We start from the raw sequence: 27,896 nt of genomic DNA, 5'->3' as shown, positions 1-27,896 counted from the left end.
ATATCTCAGTTGATGGATTTACGTATGAGTGATAACTGCAATAGCGAAATCAGACTGGAGTAGAAGATCAGGGCAGGATACACATCATACCTGCTCCAATCGCTCCAATAGAGTAGCCTGCCCATGTCAGTGCACCTCTGATGATGAGTAGGTGGATGGGCCGCACCATTCGAAAGTAGGACCGTACCACGGCCGACAAGTCAGGTGAAACTTCTCATTAGTTCCAAGCACAGGGAGCAAAATGAATCAAAACCTTACATGAGTCGCAGGCACAACGTCTCAGCAAAATCTCCCTTCGTTACAGCTGGCATTTTCGTAGGAAATTGATGAAACGCTTGACAGGTCAAAAGCAAGGGGCGCGGTGAGTCCACGCTCCTTATAACCAAATGTGATAGGGGTCATGATTGGCCGCAAAGGAGTGTTAGGGGTTGACTCAGCATGCAGCATCAAGTGTCTATTTTCTGCACTTGCAAACCAAAAGATTGTGTGGCCTCACATGTCTTACCGGACACTCGAGACAAGTTAGTAGAAACTCACTGAGAAGGCACGAGAAACGCTGTTTCTCGTGCTCGTGGCCCATCAGGAAATTACTAAGTGACTTAGGGAAATCAGAATCCATTAAATGACGATCGAAGGGCTTAATAGTTCGGTACCATACAGCACAATACTGTCATAATTCAAGTTATAGCGATGGACTGTACGAACTACTTATCCCCCTTTAATCGATGAATCTACCGACTTCCACAACCTGTGCCACCCTGGGGGGGGTTCGATACCTCGCTTCTTCCAAATTTCTGTCTGGTAGTCTTTGGCAACCTTTCCAGTCCTGCGTTCACAATCCGCTATAGATTCAGTTTCTCGCCGTACGGAGTCGTGCGCAATGGGTGGCGAGTTTGCGGCCAGAAGTCGAAGGTAGCCGAGTGAGTAACGACCTGAAGGTTCACATTTTCGTATATCTGATACTAGCGCGCAGATCAACGTGCCCCGTTGTCCCAGATTGCGACAGAATTTGGCTCCCGACGGAGACAAACTTGGAAGTCCACGACTGCGCTGAGCTGGAATTGTAAGATTGCGCCCGATCCGGCCTTTGGAAGTGCGATGGTGCGACGCGTGAAGCCCTTATTAGCATAGACGCTCTTCCATCCGGTCACTGGGGTGGACACGGACGACAGGGTGAATGTTGTCTACGGTTCCCTCTGCACGTGCAATCCCTGGGCATGGGCTCCTTCCGCCTGTGCGACCGCACTGTGAAGAGCAGCGCGACCCTCTAGGTACTTCTGAAATCCAGGGCTCAACGACGAATAGAGGGCGGATCTGGAAATGATGTCAGGCCTTCCACACCCAGCCAACTAACTAACACGGCGCGATAGGTTGTCTTACCCAGAGGTCTACAATGTGTCCTCTCCATACTCTGGGCCTGCTATGACCTTGAGAGACGTTGTGCTCGGAGGTTGGATTTCGTAACTGACATCGCTGTGGCAAAGGCCAAATTTGGTGAACGTAACTGGATCGGGGCGGTTAGCGAGATCGTTATATACAACTACGGATGCTTAGGTTTCATTGTCAAGACTGCAGCGTTAAATACGTACCATGAACTTCCTCAAGCCCTGGTCCCTGAGCACACCAGTGGTGGCATGGGCATGAAGGGTCCGAAAGATCCGGCAAGCTCAAGTTGTTCATGGATATTCAACTCCTAATCCCTGAAGACTGTTGAAGGATATATCGGCACGCGGAACCAGTTTGCTTAAGTTACTCACAGACGACACCTCTTTCTTCCACCGGGAGAGCGCTGTCCGTACTACTTTAATATCAAAAAAGGAGAAACGTGCGCACAGCTCGTCTTTCTGAGCTGGAGCGAGCTGGCGCAGATCGATGCCAGTCGGCTTCCTGACCAGCTTCGTCTCTAGCTTTCCTAACGCGTAGGGAGGCTGGTATAGATACTATTGCTGCTCAAAGGCTTTGGTCTGCGATACGCCTGCCTGAGCAGATGCGGCTATGAATTCCACCTATGTCCGGCGCTGTTTCTCTCTCTCATATGCAAATAACAAGCCCACCGATCGAGTCCAATATATGGGGAGGTCGTACTTTGACTAAGCATTCCACCAACAGTTAGGTGCTTGGTCGAATGCAGCGGGATTTGGGTAATGCATTTCATTCCGCGTTATCGCCATTGGTCACAGGAATTGAAGACATTTGTCGAACCGTAGAAAAACAAGTCCGAACCAAAATTGATTAGCACAGTCACACCTACATGAAGGCGAGCGAGATGCAGCATAACTATCGAAGCATATGACTTGCCTTTTGGTATATACATGCCGTGAAAAACGTTTGCCGTCGTTGTCGTGCATGGAAGCACTGCTAGAGTGTCGATGAGGCCTGAATGCCACCGCCAGCTCTCCAAAAGTACAGCCTCGGCGTAAGCTATCCCTGAACTCGGGCAGACGGGTATCTCAAACCATGCGATCGATCTCTTGAGCTTTGGCCTGCGCCTCTGAATATAACACCACAGCAAGGAGGAAGAGAAGGAGTGTGAATGATGTCTGCGCCGGTGGCTCAGTGGTGGCAATGAAAAACTACATAAACTCACTGTTTCTGCTCTACTTGTGCTGGAAATGAATTATACGTTACAGATAGAACATACGAAACTCAACTCACCAAGGAGTACAGTGGCTGCCACTGCTTTGATGAACTCATCTTCAGAGGAAGCCAAATCCTTCCCAGATTCCATCTCGAATAAGTCACCCACAAATGACGTCGTTGGCGTGCCAGCTGCCTGCGAGATATTAAGACTTTGATGTCTGAATTTACGTAGCTGCCGCAAAACTTGCTATTCTATCCTGCACATACGTTACAGGATCGTCCAGCACCGTTCTCGCAAGAGCGCAGCACTCTGTTGAACTCTTTTCGAACTGTCCGCCAGGGATCCACGATAGGAGGTATACCACTGAAATGGCATTGGTCGCGTTGATAATTCGACGTCGTTAAAATGGACTCACAGAGTGAGATGGCGCTAAGTAAAGTGGCTCGTTCCACAGTTAACACTCGAGTCCTTCCCTCTGGGAGGAACACATCAAGACGACATCTGATATAGGACGGACGGCCGTGCCGTTCCCTGGTAAGTCACGTCACGAGGGGCGTCCGCATCTTGGAAGAATATCAAATCAAGGTTCTAGAACAGGTATCATGACAGCCTAATAATTACTTGTACGCTATCACGAACGCTCCCGGGACTGAATCTGATTGGGGGTCATGCGCCTACCTAGACTTAATGACGGGGTAACGAGCGGTTTCAAATGGACTGAACTGTTCTGAAAGACGTTTTCCCATGAGGTGCAGCGGTAGTAGATTGAACGTTATTGTACCGTACATAATCAAGTGGGGTGACCATCGCCGACAACTTGAAGTTACGTGGAGAGACCCTCAGAAGGTAGCTTGTGGTGGTTCCAAGACCCGACCCGACCCTGCTCTGTAACGGTGGTAAGTAAACTGTAATAGTTATAAAACAAAATAGAGAAGAAGAAAAATAAAGCAGGAACACCATATCCTTGGTAGGAAAAACCCACTGCCTACATCCGAGGCTTGAAACTTTGACTATCCCCAGTCAACCCAGAGGCAGCACAACTAGATGAGAACCTAAGGTCATGAGGGAGGGGTGAGGGAACGGCGCGGCGACGGACAACAGCAGCTCGAAATGGCACGAAACTATGGGATACGGCGAGGGCGAAAGCGGAGAACACGGCACCAAAGGAATGGAGCGAATTCGCCCATCTGTTCCGGCGATATTCACGTTGTGCGAAGGTGCCTCTAGTAAGAAGGCAGGGCGTATCTGCACACCCATAGAAGCAAGCGCGACGTAAGGTATACAAACGAGAGGCACGACGACGAAGTGGGTGAGATACGGCGCATACGACGTCGTGGACAGCAAAGGGGGAACTGCCGACTAACAGCGGATGCTTGGAACGAGACGAAACTGCAAGAGACGATGGAGAGAAACGTAATAAATTTGGCGAGAGAGAAATGGTGGGAATTTATGCACGCAGGCCCGAGATGTTCACAAAGTTATCGGAAAGTGCCTCACATGACAAAAACCGACTGAGAGCCCGAAATCCGAATCCATCACAAAAGTCAATTATGTCCTTGAAATAATATTGTAAATTGTAATAGTCATAAAACAACAGAAACGAAGAACAATAAAGCAGAAATACCATGTCCCTTGGTAGGGAAAACCCATTCCCTACAGCGCAATAGCAGATGCAGATGGTGCACCCACGGGCAGTGGAGTTTTCGTCCAGTCTGGAATGATGCTTTTCAGCAAATGTTCCGAATCAGCTGCCGTGACGGCCGTTTCATCGTCATCGTTCTGCGATGAGAACGCTTCGCCCCACTTTTCCCTCGTAATCTCCATCCCTCCCGTTTTGAGGGCCCTGCAGGTAAACAGCAACCGGATTGAGTATGTCACGGGTGGACGTGAGAGCGAAGCAGAACATACCCTGCTAGGGAGCCGCCAACCCATGCCATCAACGCAGGGGAATATGCAGGCGCTTTGCCAGCATTAGCTTTGGCGCGCGTCGAGGACGACCCAGAAACCTGTGGCGAAGGATTGTTCAGGATGGCAAAGTGTGGGATGAGTGGTCTGAGCTCTGCATAACGATCATAGGCAGGTGGTGCTGGTCTTCCACGTCGAGAATCTTGTTGCGGTGATCCTGGAGGTGCGATTGCGCGAAGGAGTTCGGCATGCAAACGCGGGATAAAACCAGGTAACATCGCAGTGCCCCCCGTTACGAGAATGGAAGATGCCATCGTTGTTCTCAGGTCGATAGGTACCTGTGAAAACATGTAAGATCCGAGCGAAATTTGGCCATACAAGGGAGGAGGAACCTTGAGTAGAGCATCCAGTATGACCTCTGCGACGCTGCCTTCGTCGACGTCACCGCCCTCGAAAAGGACCTCGGCGGCTCGCTCGCGGATCCATCCAGCTACGATAAGGGTGCCGCGTCCGGTGCCCATCTGCTGTGAGGTTGGAGGCACAACGCGGAGTTGGACGTCAGTAGCATTCGAATGTCGAGTATATAAGTTGGCGAGTGCTTGGAGGTAACTTTCGGACGCGGTCCCAGAGTCAGATGAAGCTTCTGGCTGCGAGGATACGAAACTTTCGGGTACATCGGAGGCAGAAGCACGAGAGAACTCCGACTCAGACACAGCACTATCGCTTTCAGGAAGAGGGTCGGCCTCGGAGGCAGATGTTGTCGGGGACGAAGGTCGGATGTCATGCCTTGCTTCCAATACACTGCTCACGAAACAGCACCTAGTTTTGATGTCTTCAACCAGTAAATCCGTAAGAATCTCCTGCGGGACACGTGTAAGACGGGTCGCAAGTGGAGGATTGACGACGGTAAGATTCGTCGGAGGCGGAGCATATTTTCCGAACAGAAGCAAAAGGGCACGGAGGTGTGATGTGAAGCGGGAACCCGCCAACGGTGTAGTCTGTAGATGTGGGAACAGCGGCCTAGCAGCGAAAATCTGTATAACAAGACTGGCGTTAGCGGGACGGACAGTTCGGATTGTCTGGAACGAAAAACGTACGGGTAACGCTGCAGTTTCGAGATGACCACAATCGATCACCAAACCAGTGATGCGGCCAACCGACAGGAGAGACAGAAGGTGACTTGGAGCAAACGATATTGAAGGCACCTTGTAAGGTATCAAGGATATGCCGTCAAGACAATGTAAAACCACCCAGACGCACCTGCAAATTACCGAACAAGACGCGAGCAAATATTTCTTTGATGTGCAGTGGGAGTAGAGGGTGTTCGACCAAAATCACCTTGCGAGATTTGGGGTCTGTAAGTAGCGACCTACCCCGCACCTCTGTTGAGCAGAAAGCATCGACGAGAGAGTCTCAGTCCGTCCTCACTCATGGAACACCGAGCGCATGCGCCTCTCGACATTGATTTCGAGTAGCCGATCTTGCTCAGCTCTAGTTGCAGCATCGCTTGCGCGGTTCAATCCCCACAGAGGTTCCGCGCTTATTGGATCTGAGTAGAAGACATCCCTGGGCCTTCCCTCGCCACTGAAGCCAACCTTCCAGATACGTGAGCCAGGATCGACGACGACGCGGTCTTCGGTGCCATACAAAGAGTGTCTGCGTGTAGTCGTATAATGGGGCGATGCCTGAAGGACATGGGAACCTGCGATCCTGGTGGCAGTTGGTGTTGCGGTAGGTGTCGCGGACGCTGTTTTCCCTCTGGGCGTTGCTGTGAGCACAGACATGGCCTGAGCGCACTCGGTATGCCCTCGATGCCCTCGAGTCCAGAGTACTAATGTAGGTCACGTGAAGTTGGACGCGTTGCAGAAGTAAAGCACAGAACAAAAAGCCCACGGACATGCAGCAGTAGTGATTACATGGAGTGTGAGTCGATTAAAACGCCGGCCCTTCGAACAACACGCATTCTATCATACAGGTTGGACGAAAAGCTGGTATGGCTCCTCGTATTCACCCCTAGCCTTCCTGGCGCGCCTCTCGTCCTTCCTCGCCCGCCTCTCTGCACGCCTTGCACCTCTGTCAGCCCTCCTTTCCGCTTTCCAAGCCCGTCGCTGAGCCTTGTAATCATTGTGAGAGTGTCCATTCCCACGGTGACGGCGATGGCCATCCTTGGAATCAGACGAAGACGAAGACGACGAAGACGAAGAGGACGAAGACGAAGAGGACGAAGAGGACGAAGAGGACGAGCTCCCGCGACGGCGGAGGTTGTTGACCATGTGTCGTTGCTGTGGATCCCAAAACTTGGGAGCAGGACCTTCGCGTCCACTCAGACGTTCGGAATCCTGACAGAGGACGACCTCCATTCTGCGAGGGCCAAAGAAGTACTGTCATAGTGATATTCAGTAAAAGCCGAAAATCAACATGAAGCTGTTTGGAAAACGAACGTGGTTCCAGTGATCAACGACATCTCCGGCAGCAGTGCGATTCTTGGATTTCATCCTATTCTCGATTGCGTGGGTCATAAACAGACCTCCTGTAGTCTTGTGTCACAACAAAGTACAACTTCAATCAGTTGGTAAGAAATCATACCGAGGAAACCCAGTCCAGCAACCACAGGGATAACGTTAGATTTGATACGTTGTGCACCAGACAGCGAAGCACCCTTCTTCACGTCCGCCAGGAATCTGTGAAAGAGTTTAGTACTTCGCGGCAACCGCACACTAAGTGGACAACCATGACTTACCGCTTCCAATCTTCTTCGGCGACATCGTGGGTCGCGAACGGGTGCGGGGCGAGCTGACAAGGGGGTGGGAGCTCCGGGAAGCCCTTCGCCAAGTCCTTTCCGTTGGAGATCAAACACATCGGCGGGAATTGATTGTACGGCATGTTGGATGGGGGTGGACGCTGCCACGAGGACGGAGGTCCCTGATTCCCGAAAAACGATGCAAGAGACAACCCCCCTTCCCTTCCATTGGGTGATGGTGTACGGTTTAAGTGCGTTGAGGGAATGGTGGTAGGATCGTACGCCTGCGAGTTACTTGGGTGAGAAAGAGTGGTCAATAGGATAATCGTTCTTATGAACTTACGGCGGAGCGAGAGGCTTCCTGTGGGTAGGGTGCATACCCTTGGGGAGGGTGGCCACTAGACGGCTGCAGGTATTCTGGCGGGGGACCAAGAGGGGCTGGGTACGATTGCTGCGGAGGCGCAGGGTATTCTGATTGCTGATAATAAGGATTGTTCGAGTGCTTCTCTGGCATGGCTACCGATTGCGATGTGAGATTTGTGAACGTCTGCAGCAGTGAACTCAATACTAACCAGCCTTTTAAGCCCTCTCTTGGGCGCTTTGGCCACCAACTGCTGCGCTGGGTATCTATGTAACTCGCATACCCGGTCAACTATGATGGCATTATCGCACAGTGCACTGCTCTGACAGCATCCGGGTGTGGCCACGCCGCACGGTGGCAATTCCAGTTCGGGAGCAGATGGTATCTGCTCCCAACACCTGACCTTGAACCAGTCCAACTCCACTGCTCGTCATGGCCTTGCACCCTGTGCACGATTGATTCAATATCTGTAGGAAACGCGAGCAATGTCATTGTACAATCGTGGCTGCGTACGGAAGATGGAGGCTAAGTACACATGTAAACAGAGAAAAGAGCGTCCCTGATCAACAGCGACGCAGATATCAGAGTGACCGTGCCTAATTGGAGGGGCTATTGCAAAGATTAATTATCCGCAGCACCGAGAACCGAACAATAGGGGGACGGTATCACAGATACAAAGCGTGTATGTGAAATCAGACACAGGACGGAAGCGGATGTGTTTAAGAAGACCCGGCTCATGTGCCGGCCTCCTTCGTAATACTTGTAGTCGTGAAGGAGTGAATGAGGAAAACGTGTGTTGCGATATGATACGACAAAACCCCAAAAATGAAGAAAAGAGCACCTACGCCAAGGTCAAACAACCTTTAGGTCTGGCAATGCATCAATTTGTGACTCACCGAAAGTAACGGCATCGTCCTCCCGTTTAGGACGTTAAGATCCCCAAAAGCAAATTCCAAACCCACTGAAGCACTAGCCTGACATTAACATTTCACGGTAGCACAGGGACAGGGGCAGAGACGCACCACGCATGAAAAGAAGTTGATAGTATGTTCGAATAGAAAAGTTCTCGTCATTAATACGATCGATCGCCGAATCCTGGCGTAGTTGATGGAAGTTCTGAGCGTATGAATATGAATGGTCACGAAGTGCGCAAATGGAACATGGCAACATGGCAAGTAATCCGTAAGGAAGTCCTTCGCGCACAGATTTCATAGAGTGGAAGCGGAGGCACTCACGGTTGGTGAGTTTATCAGTCCCTGCGATAGACCTGGGCACACAGCACGCTTTACGGATTCCTCCGCAGCTGCATGATCCGAGGATTCGCTATCCTGTAGCGGATCCTCGATATTGATCCTAGACCTGGATGCTCCGTGTGATAAGAGATTGGGCGATACAGCACGTTGTGGGGTTGCATCCGGGGAGCCCGTGACAGTGCGAGTAGCCAGTGAACTGTGCATCATAACTTCGCCGCCATCACTTTTATCACTTGATTCCTCAGACAGTTGAGAGTGAAGGCTAGCATTGAGGCGACTGCGCCTTTTCACTAGACCGGGTGGGACCGGCGGAACGCGAGTGTTCGCCGGATTGAGCTTGGGATGAGTTTTCATCCTCGAGAGCGGAGGGGACGACAGCGGAAAGGATTTGGGAAGATGTGTTGGCCAATGAGGTAAATTCATGTGGTGAGAGTTCATGGCGGATGACAAGGGCATGAACGGTTCGGTTGGAGAACCCTGGGTTTTGGGGAACGGGTATTCGAAACGCTGAGAGCCGATATCGAACGGTGTACCTAAGATCTGCAGCCAGAACAAAAAAAAAGAGTGAGATGCACGACAAAGAGTGATGAGCCCGACAATTGATGAATGGTGCCACAACGCGGAGAATCACCGACCTCTCCAGAAGATGCAGACGAGAAACTGTGACCTGAATCTGAATGGGAAGAGCCTGTGGTGGTGTTGTAGGACCGGCCACGGCGAGTAAGAAGAAAGCGTACTGACCGCTGCGTGTAGGGTGAACAGACTCGTCCATAGTCGTGACTGGGCGCCGTTGGGCCTGCTCTACAGCGAAGAGGTGGTCAGCAGAGGGTGACATCCACTGGGTAGCAGCGTAGTAGCGTGCTGGCAGGAAAGAAATAGGCGAACCGGCCTCAATCTCATGGGGCCAGGCGCAAACCCGCAATCAGTTAAAGCAGCGCATCGGCCAAACGTGTTCGATGTTCCTCAAAACAAAAACACTGCGACTGTTCCCGCCTGCATCTGCCAGTCCACGGTGTGATGATCTGTGAGTGACTAGACCTCATTAATTGTCTGTCACCTGAAGGCTGTGAGTAGGGAGGCCGATGGGCTTCAGTTTCATTGACGAGTCTCGAGGTGCAATCATGCTCTGAATGCACAGACGCCCATAACAGTCGTGCCCTTCTTCGCATCAGACCCGATGTTCGACACGCCCCCTGCGCGTTTCCAGCGCAAGGCCGACTTCGGCCACAATGGAGTGCCCACACCCATCCTGTGTACAACAATGTGGCAGGCCCGCCTGACCCACGTTTGTGCCGCTTCCGACGCCGTGACAGCCTTTTACAAGCTTCTTGGCACTGCGGGGGGCTGTTCCCCCTGAAGCCTTTCACTTCCGCACTCTTCCTTGTGCTCGTTCGAACACTACAGCAACCTCCGGTCTTGTCCGATCATCTAGCCAGTGAGCCAGTGCTGCAGCAGCAGATTGCGGGCGCCAAGGCTCAGCGTACATCTTCCATTCCTCGCGGGACGGTATTGTCCGTGCGTCCCTTACCTCGCCCTTTATACTCGGTAACTGGGAATGAAGCTTCTTCGCATGTCGCTCAAATGTATCTTACAGCTTCGCCGCCCGGGTCTGATCACCTCGAATGGCCTGATTCTGTTCTACAATTGTCGTTTCGTCCCTCACGTGAACTCGTCTGCTGTCCGTCGGAGAACATGTCTATCAGAAGCTTGATTCTAACCCAACGCTGCTTGCAGTCGATCGTTTCGTGGGACGGCCTCCCGTATACCGACTATTTGCTGCAATGGCTGTTTTACATTCGAACGACTCCTGGTAGAATTTCAATAACCACAAATGAGCGATCGGCTCTGAGGCATGCCTATCTTGATGGACACTCGTGTAATCTGAATCGGGACCTCGTGATAGAATGCATGGACGGTGGTAGTCAACCTTGATCAGCAGCTGCGAACGTCGTTGCCGACCACACTGGCAAAGTCATTGCCATTGACACTGTTAACACCTACCCTTTGGTTCCACTGGCGTCCATCGTGAATACACGAGGCACCAATCTTCTCGAACTTTGCGCATGCATACTCGTCTCCGACCCAGCGAATTAGGCCTAGAAGCCGAGCGCCTCTCAGGTTGCTGACAAATGGCACCTCTTCCATCCTGCCCTCCTGATCTTTGTTGTACATATGGTACATAATGTACACATCACCTGTTATACAATCCCAGCCCGACATCCAGACCCACGTTATCCGATCCTGATACGCAGTCAATTCCCGCCGACACTTGCATAGATTAATTCCGCAGCCCTAGGAGACCGTGGCTCTATAGAACAAGGGAAGGGTTTAGGATGTCTATTGAACATTTTTGTTAAAAGGGCACGAGCAATATCGACCGGATATACTCACGAAGCTAACCCTGCCATTATGAACTCAGGAGTAAAGTCGACTTCATGGCAAGCTTCGTTCCTGGCCTTCCCAATGCGTAGGGTGGCGAGGATAGATACTGCTGCTGCCCAAAAACTTTGGTCTCCGATATGTCTGCCTGGGCAGATGCGACTACGAATTGCTCAAGGCTGTTACCGTCCGTCATATACAAACACCACACCCACCGACCGTAGCCAAAAAGCGGGTAATTTGTACCTTCAGCAAGTGTCCCGCTGGCAGTTAGGTGCCTTCTAGGGTTGAATGCGGTGGGATTTGGGTAACGTTTTTCATTCCGGGTTATCGCCCTGGTCACAGAAATTGAAGTTTATTGAACCAAAAAAAAAAAAAGGTTCCATACCAAAAATTCGTCATCACAATCACACCTATATGAAGTCGAGTGAGATGCAGCGTGGCTATAGAGCAATTTAACTTGCCCTTTGGGATATGCATGCCGTTAAAAACGTCGGCTGTCGTTGTCATATGTGGAAGTGGCACTGGACGGGTGCCCGTGAGGCCTTTTCCGCCCGACTTGGTGAAGCGACTCACATAAGGGGTTGATGGGATGCCATCGCAGGGTCTCTATAAGTACAGCCTCGACGTAAGGAAGGTTCTCTCTATCCCTGAACTCGGGCAAACGGGCATCTCCAACCACTCGATCGATTTCTTCTTGAGCTTCGGTTTGCACCTCTGGATTTAACACCATAGCAAGAAGGAAGATGAGGAGTGCGGATGATGTCTGCGCTGGTGGGTTAGAGGTGGCAAAGTAAAACTACATAAACTTACTGTTTCTGCTCCACCTGTGTTGGAAAATGAGTTGTATGTTGCGGATAGAGCATACGAAACTCAGCTCACCAAGGAACACAGTGGCTGCCACTCCTTTGATTAATTCATCCTTAGAGGAAGCAAACTCCTTCCCAATTTCCATCTCGAATAAGTCACCCACAATTGACGTCGTTGGCGTGCCAGCCGCCTGCGAAATATTAAGAGTTTGATGTTTGAAGTCACGTAGCTCGTGCAAAACTTGCCGTTCTATCCTGCACATACTTTACAGGATCGTCTAGCACCGTCCTCGCAAGAGCGCGACTCTCCGCTGCCCGCTTTTTGATCCGTCCGCCAGGGAGCCACGATGGGATGTATGCCACTGAAATGGCATTGTTTGCGCTGATCTCCGACGTCGTTAAAATGGACTCACAGAGTGGGATAGCGTTAAGTAACATGGCACGTTCTGCAGTCAATATATTTGTGATTAGTTCCACTAGATGTGCGACATTGGTCACAAAAGGGTCGTCCTTGGGAGCAACATCATATCCGTAAGTGATTGCCATGATTATGGCAGCAGATAACCTGGAAGATCGTCAGAACATGCGGGGTCTGCAGATCAGCACTACGTACGTAGCGGCGTGCTTTGGATAGTCGTGCGGTGTGGAGAGCAAGTTCACAAGGAACTGATGCACCTTTTCCATCTGCACGGCTTGGTATTTCTTGGAGGTTTGCTTACTAAAGGCGACGTTGAACATCTTTCGATGTAGCCTCCATTTGTCACCGTACGGGAGAAGGCCTGTATTGAAATCCAGTCCGAATCTGGGATCCAGTGGAATCATGCGGTTAATGTGCAGTAAATGGTGGATGATTACAATTGACTCTCACAGCTCATTTGCTAACAGATATGGGCGATCAGAGTAGATCGACGACCGTTTCACCATCAGTTCATGAAATATTTCTTCGTCGTTGATGATAATAAATTCGTAGCCCAATATGGTACAGTATGATATTCCACCTGTGGGATACACAATGAGAAGCATACCAAATATATGCCGACCGAGATCACGTACCATAGCGCTTCCCCCACTGTTCGTACGTTGTCCACGGTGTAGAAATGTCTATATCAAGAACATTCCCTACGAAGGGAAGACCCCTTGGACCTGGAGGGAGCGGAAGACCATTCCTGAGAGCTCGGTTTCTCCGTTTGCTGATGGCAAACATGAGACAATTCGCCATGGCGAAAAAAGCGACAACCTGTAGAGCGTGCATTTCAACGTTGTGGTGATCGTGCGTGGAGGGAGGGGTATATATGCGAGTTTTAAATCTCAGTCAGCGCTCAATCACTTCCCTGTGAGGAGAACACATTGAGGGGATATTGATGTGGGATGGACAGTCGTATCGGGTAACGTCATGAGCGGCGTCCACATGCCAGTAAAGTCTCAGATTGGGAGCGGGTACCATCAGCCACTGTCAAGTGATTGGGAGGATCGCCCATGATGCATGAAGTACTGAACCTGATTGATGGTCATGGACCTACATATCAAGCCTAAACTCGCCACCGAGGTAAGTTACGCCAGCTTGACGATTGTTTTCCCACGAGATGCGGTTGTCTTACCTCAACTCCATGTAGCCCCTCAAGGCCTCTCACCTCCTGTTGCTTTCCGTCTATGGGCCGACAAGGCGCTGTACTTCACCCAGTGTTCGGATTTTTTGTAAAACCACAACAACTCGATGATCGTTGGTCTAATTTTTGGGAAAGAAGATCATGCTCTGGGCTAAACTCCATAAAATTCGAGATGAAAAAATGATGGGAAAGACGGTGTGAATGATGAGAATGAAACCCGTAGGTCTGGTTTCACCTAGTATTTCCGGAGGGTGTCACACAAAAAGCTCGGCAGCCGCGAAAACTCAGCGGCATTGCGGTGCCACTGAGTTCTTCATCCTGGGTAGTCTAGTCGATGTACTAGCCCTTGGAGTCTCAGAAGAATGCCTGCACCGTCACGGTAAGATCACATTAGTCCTGTGGCATAGTGCAGTGGCGGGAACTAATCCACTTTGTGTTAGTACACTCTGAATTAATACACGCCGTTCGCCGTGCTTTCGGTCTTGAGGCTTGACAGCCCATAGATGGCCTTTACATTGCGCACGAAATTTGGCTACTTTCAATCCAGCATGCCTAGCTCCTAACCGAGCGCCACAACTACTAACTGATCACGGAGCACTAGCTGGCATTCTCACCCATCGTTTGCCTCTGAACGGCATGTCTCACACATCGGTGGATTCAAGAGGCCGTTGAATAAGATGGCCAGTGAAGGCTTGATCGTCACCCAAAACCAGAGAGCGTGATTCGACTTAAATCAAGCAAGTGCACGAAAGGTGGTTCATGAGATTGAACTCTACAATTTTCTTGGATGCCGAGTTGGCCAAGCCTGCAATCGTAAAGGACTATCAAGCATCTCGACTCGATGATTCGCTCAGAACCTGAATCATTTATTACGAGGATTCCTCCAACAGAGCGGAGAAAAGAGTTTAACAGCACTGGTTTTATCCTACACTCCTTTTTGTCGCTTTAGTGGGCGATCGCTGAAAAGACAAATGATCTAATCAGCCTGTTCTACACTCCTGATCTTTGGTACATCTTTGGTACATAAACTGACTTAGTACACGAGCCCAACATGCCCGATTGCGATACGCAGTTACTTTGCGCCAGTGCTCGCATAGATTATTTCCACAGTCCTTGAGGACCTTGCCTCTATAAGACAAGGGAAGGGCTGAGGACGTCTAACATTTCGCTCAGAAGGGTACAAATAATATCGACGGGAGATACTCACGAAATTATCCCTGTTGTGAACTTAGGAGTAAAGTCGACTTCGTGACCAGATTCGTTCCTAGCTTTCCCAACGCATAGAGTGGCGAGAATAGATACCATTGCTGCCCAAAGACTCTGGTCTCCGACACACTTGCCAGGGCGGACGCGACTGCGAATTCCACCTGCACTCAGTGTTGTTACTGCCCATCATTTGAAAACACCAAGCTCACCGACCAAGTCCGAAATACGGGGAGGCCGTGCCTTCAGCAAGCGTTCCGCCAGTGGTCAGGTGCCTTTCAAGGATGAAGGAAGCAGGATTTGGGTAACACACTTCATTCTGGGTCATCGCCCTTGGTCACAGGAATGAAAGAAATTTATTAAGTCAGCCAATCTATGCAATACCAAAAATTCACGAGTACAGTTGCACCTGATTGAAGTTGAGTGAGATGCAGTGTGGCTAAGGAGCGTCGTAACTTGTCCTTTGGGATATACATACCGCGAAACAAGTCGGCGGTCGTTGTCATATGTGGAAGCACTGCGCGACGGATGTCGATGAGGCTATTTACGCCTGGCTTAGTGAAGTGACTCACTCAAGGGGAGAACGGGGTGCCATCGCAGGGTCTCTAAAAGTACAGCCTCAACGTAAGGAAGATTCTCCCTATCCCTGAACTAGGGCAGACGGGTATCTCCAACCACGCGATCGATTTCTTCCTGAGCTCTGACCTGCGTCTCCGGATGTAACATCATAGCAAGGAGGAAGATTAGGAGTGTGGATGATGTCTGCGTCGGACTTAGTGGTGGCAGCATAAGAATACATAAATTTACCGTTTCTGCTCCGGCTGTATCGGAAAATGATTTGCATGTTACGGGTAGAACATGCGAGACTCAACTCACCAAGGAATACAGTAGCTGCTACTGCCCTGACAGCTTTGCCCTTGGAGACCGTCAAGTCCTTTCCAGTTTCCATCTCGAATGAGTCATTCACAAAAGATGTCGTTGCCGTACCAGCGACCTGCAAGATGTCAAGTCTTCAATATTCGAATTCACGAAGCTCTTGCAGAACTTGCCATTCTAACCTGCGCATACTTTACAGGATCGTCCAGTACCACTCGTGCAACGGCGCGGCACTCCTCTGCTTGCTTTTTGAACTCTCCGCCGGGAAGCCAAGGTGGGATGTATTTCACTGGAATAACATTGATCTTCCCCGCGAAGAAGGCGAAAAAAAGCACACACAGAGGGGAATAGTATCAAGTAAAGTTGCACGTTCCGAAGTCAGTGCGTTTATCATCAGTTCCACTAGATGTCCGATGCTGATCACAAAAGGGTCGTCATTCGAAGAAAGTTCATATCCATAAGTGATTGACATGATGATTGCAGCAGACGACCTGGCAGATTGTCAATCTACGCGGGATCTGCGAGTCAGGACTATGTATGTGGTAAAGTGGTTTTCATAGTCAAGTGGTGTGGAGAGCAGATTCATCAGGAAATCAACACTTTACTATTTTTGACCTTTTTGTGACTTTTTTTGACTTTTTTGTGACTATTGTGACCATTTGTGACTTTTTGGGAAGGAACCTACTATCTGTACTTTTTTTTTTGACCATATACAGCATTTTGAAGAATGAAAGGAGAACAGAATCTATTGAAACAACTAAGTGATGATATATCTAAGCCAAGAAGACTAGAGAATGTCTGAAAATTCAGAGATATTGAGCCATTGGTGTGATGCACACTGTCTGAGAGAAAAATCACAATATCTCTTTGGAACCTCCATCAATTTGAATGTATGTGGTATCTACTGAAAGCTGTGAATCAGGTGGTTTGAACAAGACCAAAATCAGCAAGAAAAGTGCAGCCATGCCTGCAGGACATGGGTAATGATAGTAGATTCCTTCCCAAAAAGTCACATTAGTCACAAAAAGTCAAAAATAGTAAAGTGTTATTTTCCTGATGAACTTCCTGGGTAATTGATGCACCTTCTCCATCTGCATGCCTTTGTACTTCTTGGAGGTTTGCTTATTAAACATGAAGTTGAGCATCTTTAGATGTAGCTTCCATTCATTGCCATATGGGAGAGAGCCAGTGGCAAAATCCACTCCGAATCTAGGAACCAATAAAATCATGTGGTTAATATGTAGCAGATGGTGGGTGATTGTGATATATTCTCACAGATGGTTCATCCATGACTATGGGCAATCAGAGTAGGTCAATGACTGTTTTACCATCAGTTCACGAGCTATTTCCTCATCATTGATGATAACACATTCATGGCCAAGCAGGGTAGAATATAAGATCCCACCTACAAAACATGCTGTGGGATGAATGATAAAGATATACTGGTCAAAATCATGTACCATACCACTTCCCCCATCGTTCATATGTTGTCTGCAGTGCAGAGATGTCTATGTCAAGAACATTTCCTACAAGGGGAAGACCCCTTGGACTGAGCGGAAGTGAAAGACCATTTCTGAGAGCATTGTTCCTCCATCTATTGATGGAAAACACAAGATAAGTTATCAACAGAAGAAATGCAATGACTTTTGCAGCATGCATTTTGAAGTATGGTGATAGGCTGTGGGAGATGAGGGGGGTCCACATGCTGAGAGTGCATTTTAAATCGCAGATACAGCACTTAGTGTCAGTGTCCGCAGTAGGTACAATACAGTTTGCCTCAAGCACTTTCCAGTATACTATGAGTCACCAGTGGCACTTACTGCAGTACCAGGAGAATTGTAAGAAGATCATCCATTATCACATCCAGACTCCAAACAAACCCTCATTAGTTTGCCATGTTCTTCTGATGAGTATTATTGCTGTGGCTTGTACTGACTGATCATCTTCAGGAATGTTTCTAAGGTACCCAATTTCCACCCTGCCTCTGAGAGACTAGATCTTTGAGTGGAATTCAAATCCAACGACTTGGAGTGGACATGTGCAGGTTGACTCATGACTGAAACCTATCTAAACCTTCTGCCATTCCCTTGCAGATCAGATGGTAACCATATGACAGGTCATCCCACTCATTTGGTTGCTTTCTTGCATTCTTTTTGCATTCATGGTTAGAAAAGTTATGTATTGACTTCACTCCTCTCCAACCTAGCCAATTGGATTGGATCTTGAAGCCAACCACTTTCTGGGTTTTTTTTGAGTCTGGCTTACCATTGCAATATTCACAGAGCTTTCGAACTCGAGACCTTCGATCCACATTACAGAAGTAATATCGTCAAATGGCAGGGAAGATATCTTGCTGTTACCACAGAATTCCCTGAATCACGACACCATGGTGTTGAATAGTAGGGTTAGCAGGTTTCATCGACTATGGTTTTTTCTTGCAGGCCAAAAACAGCCCAATGCTTGTTCAGTGGCTCGTCCAACTTCACCTGTTCATTTGAGGTGCACCTGCTAAATCATTCATTTTGCATACCACTTTATGCCAACCCCTATTGAGTGTGACATTGCTATGGTACATCAGTAGACCACTTTGTGAGCTGGTAGTCCTAGGGAATCTGTCCAGTGCTGGACAGCTCTGGCCAGCTCTGGCCAGCAAAAGTGATTTACTGATGTAATAGTCCCATGGTTTAGTGCAGTGAAGGAAACTAATCCATTTTGTGTTAGTGCACTCATACATGTTGGATGCCTTATATATGCATGGCCTGATCGACGGTTGCAACCTTGGCAGCCTGTATTGAATAAAATGACCCTCACCCTAATCGAGCATCACGACTACCAACCGATCCCGGAGTACTGGTTGGCGTTCTCACTGATCGTTTTCCCCACAGTGCAGTGCACAGCCTGTACTACGGTCTATCACCTGCTGAACGGCATGTTTTACGCTTCGGTGGGTCCGAAAGGCCATTCGATAAAATGGCCAGTGAAGTCTTGATCGTCACCCAAAATTGGAAAGTGTGATTCGACTTGGGCTAAGCGAATTGCACGAAGGGTGGTCCGCGAGATAGGATTCTGTAATTCTCTTGGATGCCGAGTTGACTAAGCTTGCAAACATGAAGGACCGCAAGCCCTGGGTTTAGCAATTTTCCATAACTGAGGCGGTCATACCAAGCATCCCGACTCGACGATTCGTTCAGAATCTCAATCACAATTGCTATGGGGATTCTTCCAATAGGGCCAAGGAAGAGTTTGGCAGCTCCGGTTCAATGCTATCCTACACTGCATATCACGGGGGGTTCCTCCGATACAGCCGAGAATGTTCAACGGCACTGGTTCTATCCTACGCTCCATTTCTGTTTTAGGGGCTATCGCCAAAAAAACCAAATGATCTTAGATGGTACATCACGTAGGTACACATTGCTTGTTATACAATCAACCAAACTGCCAGACACAAGATATCCAATTGCTAGATGCAGTCAATTCGCACTGATGCTAGCATAGATCAATTCTGCAGCCCTAGGCGACCGTGCTTCTATAGAACAACGGAAGGGTTTAGGATGTCTAGTATATCTGTTAAAAGGGCACGAGTTATGTCAATGGGATGTACTATACTCACGAAGTCATCCCTGTTGTGAACACGGGAGTGAAGTCGATTTCGCGACCAGCGTCATCTCGAGCCTTCCCAATGCGTAGGGTGGCAAGGATAGACACCATCGCTGCCCAAATGCTCTGTTCTGCGACATACTTACCGGGGCATATGCGACTACGGATTCCACCTCCGCTGAGTGCTGCCACAATCCCCTTACGTGCAAACACCGCACTCACCGACCGAGGCCAAAATATGGTGGGGCTGTGCCTTCAGCAAGCGTTCCACCAGCGGTCAGGTGCCTTTCAGGATTGAAGGCAGCGGGATTTGGGTAACGCACTTCATTCCGGGTTATCGCCCTTGGCAACAGGAATTGAAGAAATTTGTTAAATCAACAGAATTATTCCATACCAATAATTCACTACCACAGTTGTGTCTAAATGAAGTCGGGTAAGATGCAGCATGGCTGTCAAGGGAGATGGCTTGCCTTTTGGGATATACATGCCATGACAAACGTCTGCTGCCGTTGTTGTATGTCGAAGCACTGCCAGAGAGGTGTCAATGAGGCCGTCGCGCCTGGCATAGCGAAGTGACTCACTTAAGGGGACAATGGGTTTCCATCGCAGGGTCTCTATAAGTAAAGCCTCGACGTAAGGAAGATGCTCTCTGTCTTTGAACTCGGGTAGACGGGCATCTCCAACCACGCGATCAATTTCTTCCTGAGCTTTGACCTGCGTCTCTGGATATAACACCATAGCAAGAAGGAAGACAAGGAGTGCGGATGACGTCTGCATCGGACTTAGTGGTGGCAGCGTAAAAATACATATACTCACCGTTTCTGCTCCAGCTGTATCGGAAAATAAATTGCATGTTACATGTGGAACAAGCAAGACTCAACGCACCAAGGAATACAGTGGCCGCTACTGCCTTTACAGCTTCGTCTTTGAATGAAACCAAATCGTTCCCAATTTCCATCTCGAACAAGTCACCCACAAAAGATGTCGTTGCCGTACCAGCCGCCTGCAAGATGTTAAGACCTCGATATCTGAATTCACGTAGCTGCCGTAAAACTTGCCATTTTATCCTGTACATATTTTATTGGGTCATCCAACGCAATTCTGGCGAGAGTGCGGGACTCTGTTGCTTGCTGTTTGAACTGTCCGCCAGGGAGCCACGATGGGATGTATGCCACTGAAATGGCATTGATCCTTCCGCAAAGGCGTCGTGAAGATGGACTCACGGAGGGGGATGGCATTAAGTAAAGCGGCACGTTCCGAAGTGAATGCAATTGTGGCTAGTTCCGCCAAACTCACGACGTTGGTAACGAAAGGGTCGTCGTTGGAAGCAACTTCATAACCGTACGCTGATTGCCATGATGATGGCAGTAGACAACCTGGAAGGCCGTCACCACACTGGGTCTACACATCACTACTACGTACGTGGCAAAGTGATTTGGATAGTCGAGTGGTGTGGAGAGCAAGTTCACGAGTAATTGGTGCACCTTGCTCATCTGTACGAGTTGGTATTTCTTGGTGATTTGCTGACTAAATGCGACGTTATACATCCTTCGATGTAACCTCCATTCGTCACCGTATGGGAGAAAGCCTGTGTTGAAGTCCAGTCCGAATCTAGCACCCAGAGGAACCACACGGTTAATGTGTAGCAGATGGTGGATGATTACGATCGACTCACAGCTCGTTGGTACATAGGGGTGGGCGATCAGAATAGATCGACGGCCGTTTCAAAATCAGTTCATGAGCTATTTCCTCATCATTGATGATAACAAAACCCTGGCCAAGTACAGTACAATATGAGATTCCGCCTACGATACAAACAGTGAGATGCATACTAAATATTTACTGGTCGAAATCACGTACCATACCGTTTTCCCCATTGTTCGTACGTTGTCCACGGTGCAGCAAAGTTTATGTCAAGAAGATTGCCTACTAAAGGAAGACCCTTCGGACCAGGAGGAAGTGGAAGACCATTTCTGAGAGCTCTCCGTCCCCATCTCTTGACGGCAAACGCAAGACATATCAACAAAGCGGAAAAGGCGGCAAGAGATACAGTGTGCATTGTGAGGTGCAATGATGCTGTGGGGGGTCCGCATGGTGAGGGCACATTTTAAAAGCTCAGAAGCAGCACGTAGCGTCTGGAGTTGGCGCTCGATCACTTCCCTAGAAGGAACACATCAAAACGATACCTAATGTGGATGGAGGTCGTTCTCTGCTATTATCTTCGTTTGACTGCCGCCACAGAATCTTGGCTCATGTAAAGATGTTCCAGTGCTATTCCCACCGTTTTCCATGACAGGGAGATAAAATGGAGAGGCTCTGGTGTCCTCATGGTACGGTGAGTGCACCAGATTGAGAACAATTATCGTTAATTGATTGGCAAGGCTGTGGACCGCGACCCGTGACAACCTAACGGTTTGGGGCGAGAACAGAAAATACACCACACTGTCTGCAAAACAGTGAGGCTAAGCACATTTAATCCACCGTTTGCAATTGCGCACTCACACGTGTAGTACGATTGTACATAATAAAGTGTGGGGCTCGAACTTTCATCCCCTTGCGGGATAGGTATAGAGTAGATGTGTGGGCGTCCCCATTTTCCTCACTTGCCTGTTGATCTGTGTAATAAAGTTGACTTCCGGAACCCGCCAGATCATGTTATGCAGCTTCTATTACATACGAGGCACTTACCATTGTTTATTGCGATTCAGTCGGGAAGTGCCACCTGCGGCTGCCCAAACCTCGCTTGAAACGGAGTAAGACAACCTAGGAGGGCAAGGTACATGGGCTGGTGCACCTACTACAGGAGAGTCAATGGCCAGGACGAACAGGTGCTGTTGACAGATGTGGTGCGTTGGTTCCCACGACAAATCTTCTAATCCACTTCAGTCTTCTCCTGCAGCAGCAATGAGTACTACGCACGAGTTCTCCCCCTGCAGCACCTATTATCAAGGGAATTACAGGAAGATCATCCATTATCATCCCCAAAGAGATCGTCACTCCCCGATGTTCTCCTTTGTGCGAGTATTATGCCCCATCGCAGTACCAAGCGTCTTCAGCAACGTTCCCACAGGCGCAAGGCACCTGTGCAATTTCCGTCCCCGGCTCTGAGCCACCAGATCTTTTAGGGGAACTCGAAACCAACGATTTGGAATGGACCTGTGCAGGCTGAAACCTGTGTAAACTCTGCCCTCGCAGATCAGATGATGACTATGTGTCAAGTCATCCGCCCATCCATTGCGTCGGTTCCTTGCATTCTTTTCGCATGCGGGGTTAGACAAGTTATGTACTGACCTTACTCCTCTCCAATTTAGCCGATTGGGCCTGCAAGTTGACGCTTTCCGGGGTTATTCTTAGGTCCGGCTGCCCATTGTAGTGTTCACAGAGCTGCTTTCGATACGCGGGACCCTCGATGCGCTTCACAGAAGTGATATTGTCAACATAGTGGTGAAAGTATCCTGCCGTTACCGCAGAATCCTCTGAATCACGACCCCATAATGTTGAACAGTGAGGTTGGTGAATTCCATGGACTACGTTTATTTCTCGCAGGTCGCAAGTAATGCAATACTTGCTCGGCGGCTTGTCCAACCTTACCCGTTCATCTGAGGTGCACATGCTGAATCATATCCCATACAACATTGTATTAAGGTTGCCCCCTGTTGGGTGCGGCATTATCACGGTAAGATCACATTAATCCCGTGGTATAGTGCAATGGTGGAAACTAATCCATTTGGTGTCACTGCACTCATAAATGTTGGATTTCGTATATACGCATGCTGGCCTCACGGATGATTGTGGCCTTCACAGACCAAAATTTCGGCCTGTACATTGCGCACCCAAATCGGTTACGTTGGATCACTATCTTGGGAGCGCAAGTTAACGCTCCCGCTCATTTACCCAATCGTATACCGCACAGCCTATCTTACGATCTCCTGCATGGCATGTTTACATTAGTGAGTCCAATAGGCCAGAATAAAGCAGGTTTGACTCGACGGTTGGTTCAGAATCTAGATTACATGACACGGGGGGTTCCTCCAATGAAGCTGAGAAGAGTTTAACAGTACAACGCATCTTTTTTTGGTTTTGATAGGCATATTGCTAAAAGGGCAAATCATCAAATCAGCCTATCCTACACTCCTGATCATCGTTATATATACGGTACATCACGCAGATTCGTTACTACACCCAATCGCGATACGCAATCAATTCGCGCCAACGCTTGCATAAACTAATTGCGCAGTCTTAGAGGACCGTGGCTCTATAGAACAATGGAAGGGTTTAGGATGCCTAGTTTTCTGTTAGAAGGGTATGGTAACGTCCACGGCATACACTCACGGAGCTAACCCTTTGGTGAACTCAGGGGTGAAGTCAATTTCGTGACCAGCTTCGTCTCTAGCCTTCCCAACGCGTAGGGTGGCAAGGATAGATATAACTCCTGCCCAGATGCTTTGGTCTGCGATATGCCTGCCTGGGCAGATGCGACTACGAATTTCACCTGAACCGTTACTGTCCGAATATGCAAGCACCAAACTCACCGACCGAGACCGAAATACTGGGAAGACGTACCTTCGGCGAGCGTTCCGCCGGCGGTTAGGTGCCTTTCAGGGTTGAAGACAGCGGGGTTTGGGTAGCGCTTTTCGTCCCGGGTCATCGCCCTTGGTCACAGGATTTTACATGAGAAATCCATGGCACCAAGAAATAGTTCCGCACCACATATTCGTTATCACAGTTGCACCTACAGTATATTAAGTCAAATAAGAACTGAGATGCGGCATAACTGACGAGGGATACGACTTGCCTTTTGGGATATACATGCCATTGAAAACGTCCACTGTTGTTGTCTTGCGAGGAAGCACTGGATGAGGGCTGGTGAGGTTATTTCCGTCTGACTTAGTGAAGTGACTCACATAAGGGTTTGATAGGGTGCCATCGCAGGGTCTCTAAATATACAGCCTGGACGTAAGGAAGATTATCTCTGTCCTTGAACTCGGGAAGGCGGGCATCTCCAACCACTCGATCGATTTCTTCCTGAGCTTTGGCTTGTGCCTCTGGATATAACACCATAGCAAGAAGAAAGACAAGAAGGATGGCAGCTGTCTGCGCAGGGGACTCAGTGATGGTAGTATATAGGTCTGCATGTACTCACTGTTTCTGCTCCACCTGCATTGGAAAATGAAATGTATGTTATGGTAGAACATGAGACCCAACTCACCAAGGAACACAGTGGCTGCTACTGCCTTGACTGTTTCATCCTTACGGGATGCCGAATCATCCCCAAGTTCCATCTCGAACAGGTCACCCACAATTGATGTCGTTGCCGTACCGGCCGCCTGAAGATATAACACTTCCGTATCTAGATTCATAAAGCTCCTGAAAAACTTACCGTTCGGTCCCGCACATATTTGACAGGATCTTCCAGTACCACTCGCGCAAGAACGCGGCACTCCGCTGCCTGCTTTTTGTATCCTCCACCAGGAAGTCACGACGGGATGTATGTCACTGAAAAACATTGATCTTCCCGCGAAGACGCCAGGAAAGTGAACTCACGGAGCGGGATAGCGCTAAGTAGAGTGGCGCGTTCCGTTGTCATTGCACTTACGAACAATTCTACTAGACCCGCGATGTTATCCACAAAGGGGTCGTCCTCGGGGGCAACATCATAACCATAAGTGATTGCCATGATTATAGCCGCAGACAAACTGGAGGAATCAGTCAAATTGGACGTAGTCTGCAGATCGAGACTACGTACGTGGCAAAGTGCTTTGGATAGTCAAGCGGTGTGGAGAGCAGGTTCCCGAGTAACTGGTGCACCTTCTTCATTTGCACGGCTTTGTACTTCTCGGAGGCTCGCTTGCTAAATGCGACGTTGAACATCCTTCTATGTAGCCTCCACTCGTCCCCGTACGGGAGAAGTGCTGTGATCCAATCGAGACCGAATCTAAGGTCCGGTGAAATCGTGCAGTTATTTTCTCCGTAAAGTGTGAATTATCATGATGGACTCTCACAACTCGTTCGTACGCAAGTATGGGCGATCAGAGTAGACTGACGACCGTTTCACCATCAGTTCATGATGTATTTCCTCATCGTTGATGATGACAAGCTCCTGGCCAAGCAGGGTACAATATATGATTCCACCTACAAAATACGCCGTGAGACTCGTACTAAAGATATGCTAGTCGAAGTCACATACCATACCGCTTCCCCCATTGCTCGTACGTTGTCCACGGTGCAGAAATGTCCATGCCAAGAACATTTCCTACAAGGGGAAGGCCCCTTGGACCGGGCGGAAGTGGAAGACCATTTCTACTGAGTGCTTTGTTTCTCCATCTCTTGATCGCAAACACGAGATAAGTTATCAGAGGGAAAAAAGCGATAAGCTTTACAGCATGCATTCCGACGTGTCGTGATACTGCGGAGGTGAAGGAGGTCTAGGTCTACATGTTGAGAGCGTGTTTTAAATGTCAGAAACAGAGCCTGGTGTCATCGAACACTTAGATAGAAGGTACCGTATCTGGAAAATATTCCACCTGATGTACGATGGATAGCCGCATCGTTCCGTGCCATTTCATGTCTAGCTCCTACGCTTGAGTGCCTCCCGGAGCCTTGGCTCTTGCAGGTGAAGATATTTCAGTCCCATTTCCACTAGTTTCATATGACAGGGAGAGAACATCAAAACATGATAGTGGTTCGTCAAATCGAGTTGGACTGGGAATATGTACCTACATTCGACCAGTTGTGTACTGGTCTAACAGGCTGCTGAGTCCCACGAACATAAGAAGGTTCAGTTCCGGGAGCCGACCCAATCACACGCACGTCCTTGCTATTACGAGTCCCCTGGCAAACACCCATTACAGTATCAGGGGAACTGTAAGAGAATCGTCGATTATCAGACCCAAACAAACCCTGAGTCAGTCCGCGATGCTCTCCTTTTTGTGAGTACTATGCCGCATTGCAGTGACTTGCTCTGACCGAGCCTCTTCAGCAACTCTTCCACAGACGCCAAAGCACCCAATTTCCACCCTGTCTCTGAGAGACCAGATCTTTTTGGGGAACTCGAAACGAAAGACTTGGAATGGACTTGTGCAGGTGGATTTGCGACTGAAACGCAAACCTTCTACCATTTCCTAGAGGATGAGACGATGATCATGTGTCAAGTGATCCACTCATCCATTGGGTCAGTTCATTGTATTTTCCTCCGTCTGTCTCGCTGTGAATGATCTACTTTTAAATAGATTATGGTCTCCGACCATTCAGTTCACCTGCAAAATCTACAATCCCAACACCAAAGAGACGATTTGGCGCTCGGATCCATGTCTCCAATTTCACTACACCACCTCCCGGTCTTGACAAGCGTTCGTCTAGGGCGGACCAGTTCTCAATTACCTGCAAACCTTCTACAGACCCGACTTATCCAGAAATGTACGCCATCCGTGCCAACTTGTCTGACGACCTGCAAGTATCCCTAGATGTCTTACGTCCGGCCCTTGTGCCGGGGTTCAAAGTTGGCAGTGGTCCAAACGGCGGGTTCTCGTACTTTGGTCCCAACAAGGATAAGCCGGAAGGTTATGTTGTACATCGCTTCTGGCCACGTACCGTTGCCAACGGACATTTCATTCACAAGGGCCGAGCAGTCGAAGCGAAGGGCGTAGGGATGATGGTTCACGCCATCCAAGGCATGCGCCCCAATTTGGTCGCAACTAGATGGAATTTTGCACACTTCCAAAGCAATGCCTACGGAGGTGTCTCAGCCATTCAGATGGAGTTTACGACCTTGGAGACACACGGCCGTCGCGGACCAGGATCTGGAGGGGTCACGGTAAACATCGGATCGCTCGTCCTAGGGGGAAAACTGGCAGCCATCACTGCGGAGACTAAATGGCCTGATGAAAAACAGTCGGACGATACTGACATCATTTCGCGAGCCGTTCATGTGAACCCCGTTTACTGATGCCGAAACGGGGTACAAACAACCTTCTGCTTTAGTCTTCCAATGGGCCGGACAGTCATTGCTAGAAAATTCTCCGGGGAAAATATCTGCCACCATTAAGGTCGATGTGGGAGGTCCCACCGCACCCAAAGGACTCGTGGAGAAGGTCGATGTCTTGGCAGAAATTCCCTACGTCATCAAGACGATGGTGAACTATGTCGCTGGAACTAAGCCATATATATACCAGGTGAGTCCTAATGTCTGTCAACGTGCCTTTTCGTGACACGTCCTATCAGTGGCAAAACCGTGTCAAGCTATTCGTCCGCGGACCTGATACCCTCATCCCAGGCTTATCAAATGGTCTGGAGTTGGAAGGGCCTCTCTATAACGAAGCTTCTTTCATCTCTTGATGGCAGCGAGGCTACATCACCGAAGATTAGGATTGCATACTGCCACTTATGGTGTGGAATACAATGCTGGCGGAACAACAGAAACGTGTACAACAGGATGCAGAACGTATCGCTATATAGCTAGTTTGGTTAGTTCACGAGACGAAATTTCGTCATCAATACTTGCGAAAGAAATGTGGAATCAGGGCTCTCATAATTGTCGTATCAGGCGTTCTCTCCCAGCTGAGCGGCTGATAAACCAACAGGGGAAA

General features: G+C 49.1%; 9 protein-coding genes across 9 annotated transcripts; 1 reads left to right on the top strand and 8 right to left on the bottom strand.

Annotated features, from left to right (window-relative positions):
• Window positions 1-1,945: 1,945 nt before the first annotated feature.
• F5J12DRAFT_444943 (uncharacterized protein) lies at window positions 1,946-3,005 on the bottom strand. The gene is made up of 4 exons (XM_051739453.1): window positions 2,997-3,005; window positions 2,656-2,944; window positions 2,588-2,606; window positions 1,946-2,540 (listed from the first exon to the last, which is right to left on the bottom strand). Exons 2-4 carry the CDS (start codon window positions 2,726-2,728, stop codon window positions 2,162-2,164), a joined length of 471 nt encoding a protein of 156 aa, XP_051603012.1. The 5' UTR covers window positions 2,729-2,944; window positions 2,997-3,005; the 3' UTR covers window positions 1,946-2,161.
• Window positions 3,006-4,085: 1,080 nt separating this feature from the next.
• F5J12DRAFT_444820 (actin-domain-containing protein) lies at window positions 4,086-6,576 on the bottom strand. The gene is made up of 6 exons (XM_051739451.1): window positions 5,915-6,576; window positions 5,747-5,855; window positions 5,584-5,691; window positions 4,879-5,520; window positions 4,490-4,824; window positions 4,086-4,424 (listed from the first exon to the last, which is right to left on the bottom strand). The coding sequence occupies exons 1-6, from the start codon at window positions 6,268-6,270 to the stop codon at window positions 4,235-4,237; spliced, it is 1,740 nt and encodes a 579-aa protein (XP_051603011.1). The 5' UTR covers window positions 6,271-6,576; the 3' UTR covers window positions 4,086-4,234.
• F5J12DRAFT_809828 (uncharacterized protein) lies at window positions 6,317-7,772 on the bottom strand. The gene is made up of 5 exons (XM_051744750.1): window positions 7,570-7,772; window positions 7,227-7,510; window positions 7,073-7,167; window positions 6,928-7,016; window positions 6,317-6,867 (listed from the first exon to the last, which is right to left on the bottom strand). Exons 1-5 carry the CDS (start codon window positions 7,738-7,740, stop codon window positions 6,454-6,456), a joined length of 1,053 nt encoding a protein of 350 aa, XP_051603010.1. The 5' UTR covers window positions 7,741-7,772; the 3' UTR covers window positions 6,317-6,453.
• A 901-nt stretch (window positions 7,773-8,673) lies between these two features.
• F5J12DRAFT_444647 (uncharacterized protein) lies at window positions 8,674-9,827 on the bottom strand. Its single transcript, XM_051739447.1, has 4 exons — window positions 9,726-9,827; window positions 9,582-9,641; window positions 9,476-9,528; window positions 8,674-9,380 (listed from the first exon to the last, which is right to left on the bottom strand). The coding sequence occupies exons 2-4, from the start codon at window positions 9,610-9,612 to the stop codon at window positions 8,796-8,798; spliced, it is 669 nt and encodes a 222-aa protein (XP_051603009.1). The 5' UTR covers window positions 9,613-9,641; window positions 9,726-9,827; the 3' UTR covers window positions 8,674-8,795.
• Window positions 9,828-11,227: 1,400 nt separating this feature from the next.
• Window positions 11,228-13,232, bottom strand: F5J12DRAFT_715687 (cytochrome P450; the record flags this gene model as incomplete). Its single annotated transcript, XM_051740974.1, has 10 exons — window positions 11,228-11,381; window positions 11,435-11,554; window positions 11,680-11,743; window positions 11,796-11,990; window positions 12,093-12,258; window positions 12,290-12,390; window positions 12,442-12,593; window positions 12,642-12,830; window positions 12,897-13,026; window positions 13,082-13,232. 10 exons carry the CDS (start codon window positions 13,230-13,232, stop codon window positions 11,228-11,230), a joined length of 1,422 nt encoding a protein of 473 aa, XP_051603008.1.
• Window positions 13,233-15,249: 2,017 nt separating this feature from the next.
• F5J12DRAFT_444766 (cytochrome P450) lies at window positions 15,250-16,459 on the bottom strand. Its single transcript, XM_051739450.1, has 6 exons — window positions 16,054-16,459; window positions 15,888-16,003; window positions 15,715-15,832; window positions 15,646-15,659; window positions 15,411-15,600; window positions 15,250-15,355 (listed from the first exon to the last, which is right to left on the bottom strand). The coding sequence occupies exons 1-5, from the start codon at window positions 16,184-16,186 to the stop codon at window positions 15,490-15,492; spliced, it is 492 nt and encodes a 163-aa protein (XP_051603007.1). The 5' UTR covers window positions 16,187-16,459; the 3' UTR covers window positions 15,250-15,355; window positions 15,411-15,489.
• A 2,509-nt stretch (window positions 16,460-18,968) lies between these two features.
• Window positions 18,969-21,370, bottom strand: F5J12DRAFT_910967 (cytochrome P450; the record flags this gene model as incomplete). Its single annotated transcript, XM_051749031.1, has 11 exons — window positions 18,969-19,269; window positions 19,325-19,471; window positions 19,534-19,653; window positions 19,706-19,838; window positions 19,893-20,082; window positions 20,128-20,141; window positions 20,197-20,314; window positions 20,657-20,687; window positions 20,734-20,922; window positions 20,987-21,116; window positions 21,172-21,370. The coding sequence occupies 11 exons, from the start codon at window positions 21,368-21,370 to the stop codon at window positions 19,185-19,187; spliced, it is 1,356 nt and encodes a 451-aa protein (XP_051603006.1). The 3' UTR covers window positions 18,969-19,184.
• Window positions 21,371-23,510: 2,140 nt separating this feature from the next.
• F5J12DRAFT_889578 (cytochrome P450) lies at window positions 23,511-25,550 on the bottom strand (the record flags this gene model as incomplete). Its single annotated transcript, XM_051747348.1, has 12 exons — window positions 23,511-23,595; window positions 23,644-23,790; window positions 23,844-23,963; window positions 24,091-24,163; window positions 24,216-24,405; window positions 24,455-24,468; window positions 24,521-24,638; window positions 24,692-24,774; window positions 24,856-25,007; window positions 25,058-25,246; window positions 25,314-25,443; window positions 25,499-25,550. The coding sequence occupies 12 exons, from the start codon at window positions 25,548-25,550 to the stop codon at window positions 23,511-23,513; spliced, it is 1,353 nt and encodes a 450-aa protein (XP_051603005.1).
• Window positions 25,551-26,226: 676 nt separating this feature from the next.
• Window positions 26,227-27,845, top strand: F5J12DRAFT_964509 (oxidative stress survival, Svf1-like protein; the record flags this gene model as incomplete). Its single annotated transcript, XM_051749981.1, has 5 exons — window positions 26,227-26,240; window positions 26,291-26,482; window positions 26,563-27,238; window positions 27,312-27,482; window positions 27,532-27,845. 5 exons carry the CDS (start codon window positions 26,227-26,229, stop codon window positions 27,643-27,645), a joined length of 1,167 nt encoding a protein of 388 aa, XP_051603004.1. The 3' UTR covers window positions 27,646-27,845.
• Between the last annotated feature and the right edge of the window lie 51 nt (window positions 27,846-27,896).

This window comes from Pisolithus orientalis (assembly GCF_024613125.1).
Source record: "Pisolithus orientalis strain OTSU chromosome Unknown F5J12scaffold_5, whole genome shotgun sequence".
NCBI lineage: Eukaryota > Fungi > Basidiomycota > Agaricomycetes > Boletales > Pisolithaceae > Pisolithus > Pisolithus orientalis.
Note: the sequence above shows the minus strand (reverse complement) of the source record. Positions and strands in the feature narration are given on the sequence as shown.

What these genes read in the sequence shown, in the direction of transcription:
- F5J12DRAFT_444943 (XM_051739453.1), bottom strand. Translation starts at nt 2,728, where the DNA reads ATGGAATCTGGGAAGGATTTGGCTTCCTCTGAAGATGAGTTCATCAAA.
- F5J12DRAFT_444820 (XM_051739451.1), bottom strand. Translation starts at nt 6,270, where the DNA reads ATGTCTGTGCTCACAGCAACGCCCAGAGGGAAAACAGCGTCCGCGACA. An exon ending in TCTTGTTCGGTAATTTGCAG is followed by an intron (nt 5,692 to 5,746) that starts GTGCGTCTGGGT and finishes ATACCTTACAAG; the next exon opens with GTGCCTTCAATATCGTTTGC. An exon ending in TACTGGATGCTCTACTCAAG is followed by an intron (nt 4,825 to 4,878) that starts GTTCCTCCTCCC and finishes ATGTTTTCACAG; the next exon opens with GTACCTATCGACCTGAGAAC.
- F5J12DRAFT_809828 (XM_051744750.1), bottom strand. Translation starts at nt 7,740, where the DNA reads ATGCCAGAGAAGCACTCGAACAATCCTTATTATCAGCAATCAGAATAC. An exon ending in TGCTGGACTGGGTTTCCTCG is followed by an intron (nt 7,017 to 7,072) that starts GTATGATTTCTT and finishes ACAAGACTACAG; the next exon opens with GAGGTCTGTTTATGACCCAC. An exon ending in TCGTTGATCACTGGAACCAC is followed by an intron (nt 6,868 to 6,927) that starts GTTCGTTTTCCA and finishes TCACTATGACAG; the next exon opens with TACTTCTTTGGCCCTCGCAG.
- F5J12DRAFT_444647 (XM_051739447.1), bottom strand. Translation starts at nt 9,612, where the DNA reads ATGGACGAGTCTGTTCACCCTACACGCAGCG. An exon ending in TGTTCACCCTACACGCAGCG is followed by an intron (nt 9,529 to 9,581) that starts GTCAGTACGCTT and finishes ACACCACCACAG; the next exon opens with GCTCTTCCCATTCAGATTCA. An exon ending in CGTCTGCATCTTCTGGAGAG is followed by an intron (nt 9,381 to 9,475) that starts GTCGGTGATTCT and finishes TTCTGGCTGCAG; the next exon opens with ATCTTAGGTACACCGTTCGA.
- F5J12DRAFT_444766 (XM_051739450.1), bottom strand. Translation starts at nt 16,186, where the DNA reads ATGTCAATCACTTATGGATATGAACTTTCTTCGAATGACGACCCTTTT. An exon ending in ACTTGATACTATTCCCCTCT is followed by an intron (nt 16,004 to 16,053) that starts GTGTGTGCTTTT and finishes ATGTTATTCCAG; the next exon opens with TGAAATACATCCCACCTTGG. An exon ending in AGTATGCGCAGGTTAGAATG is followed by an intron (nt 15,833 to 15,887) that starts GCAAGTTCTGCA and finishes GACATCTTGCAG; the next exon opens with GTCGCTGGTACGGCAACGAC.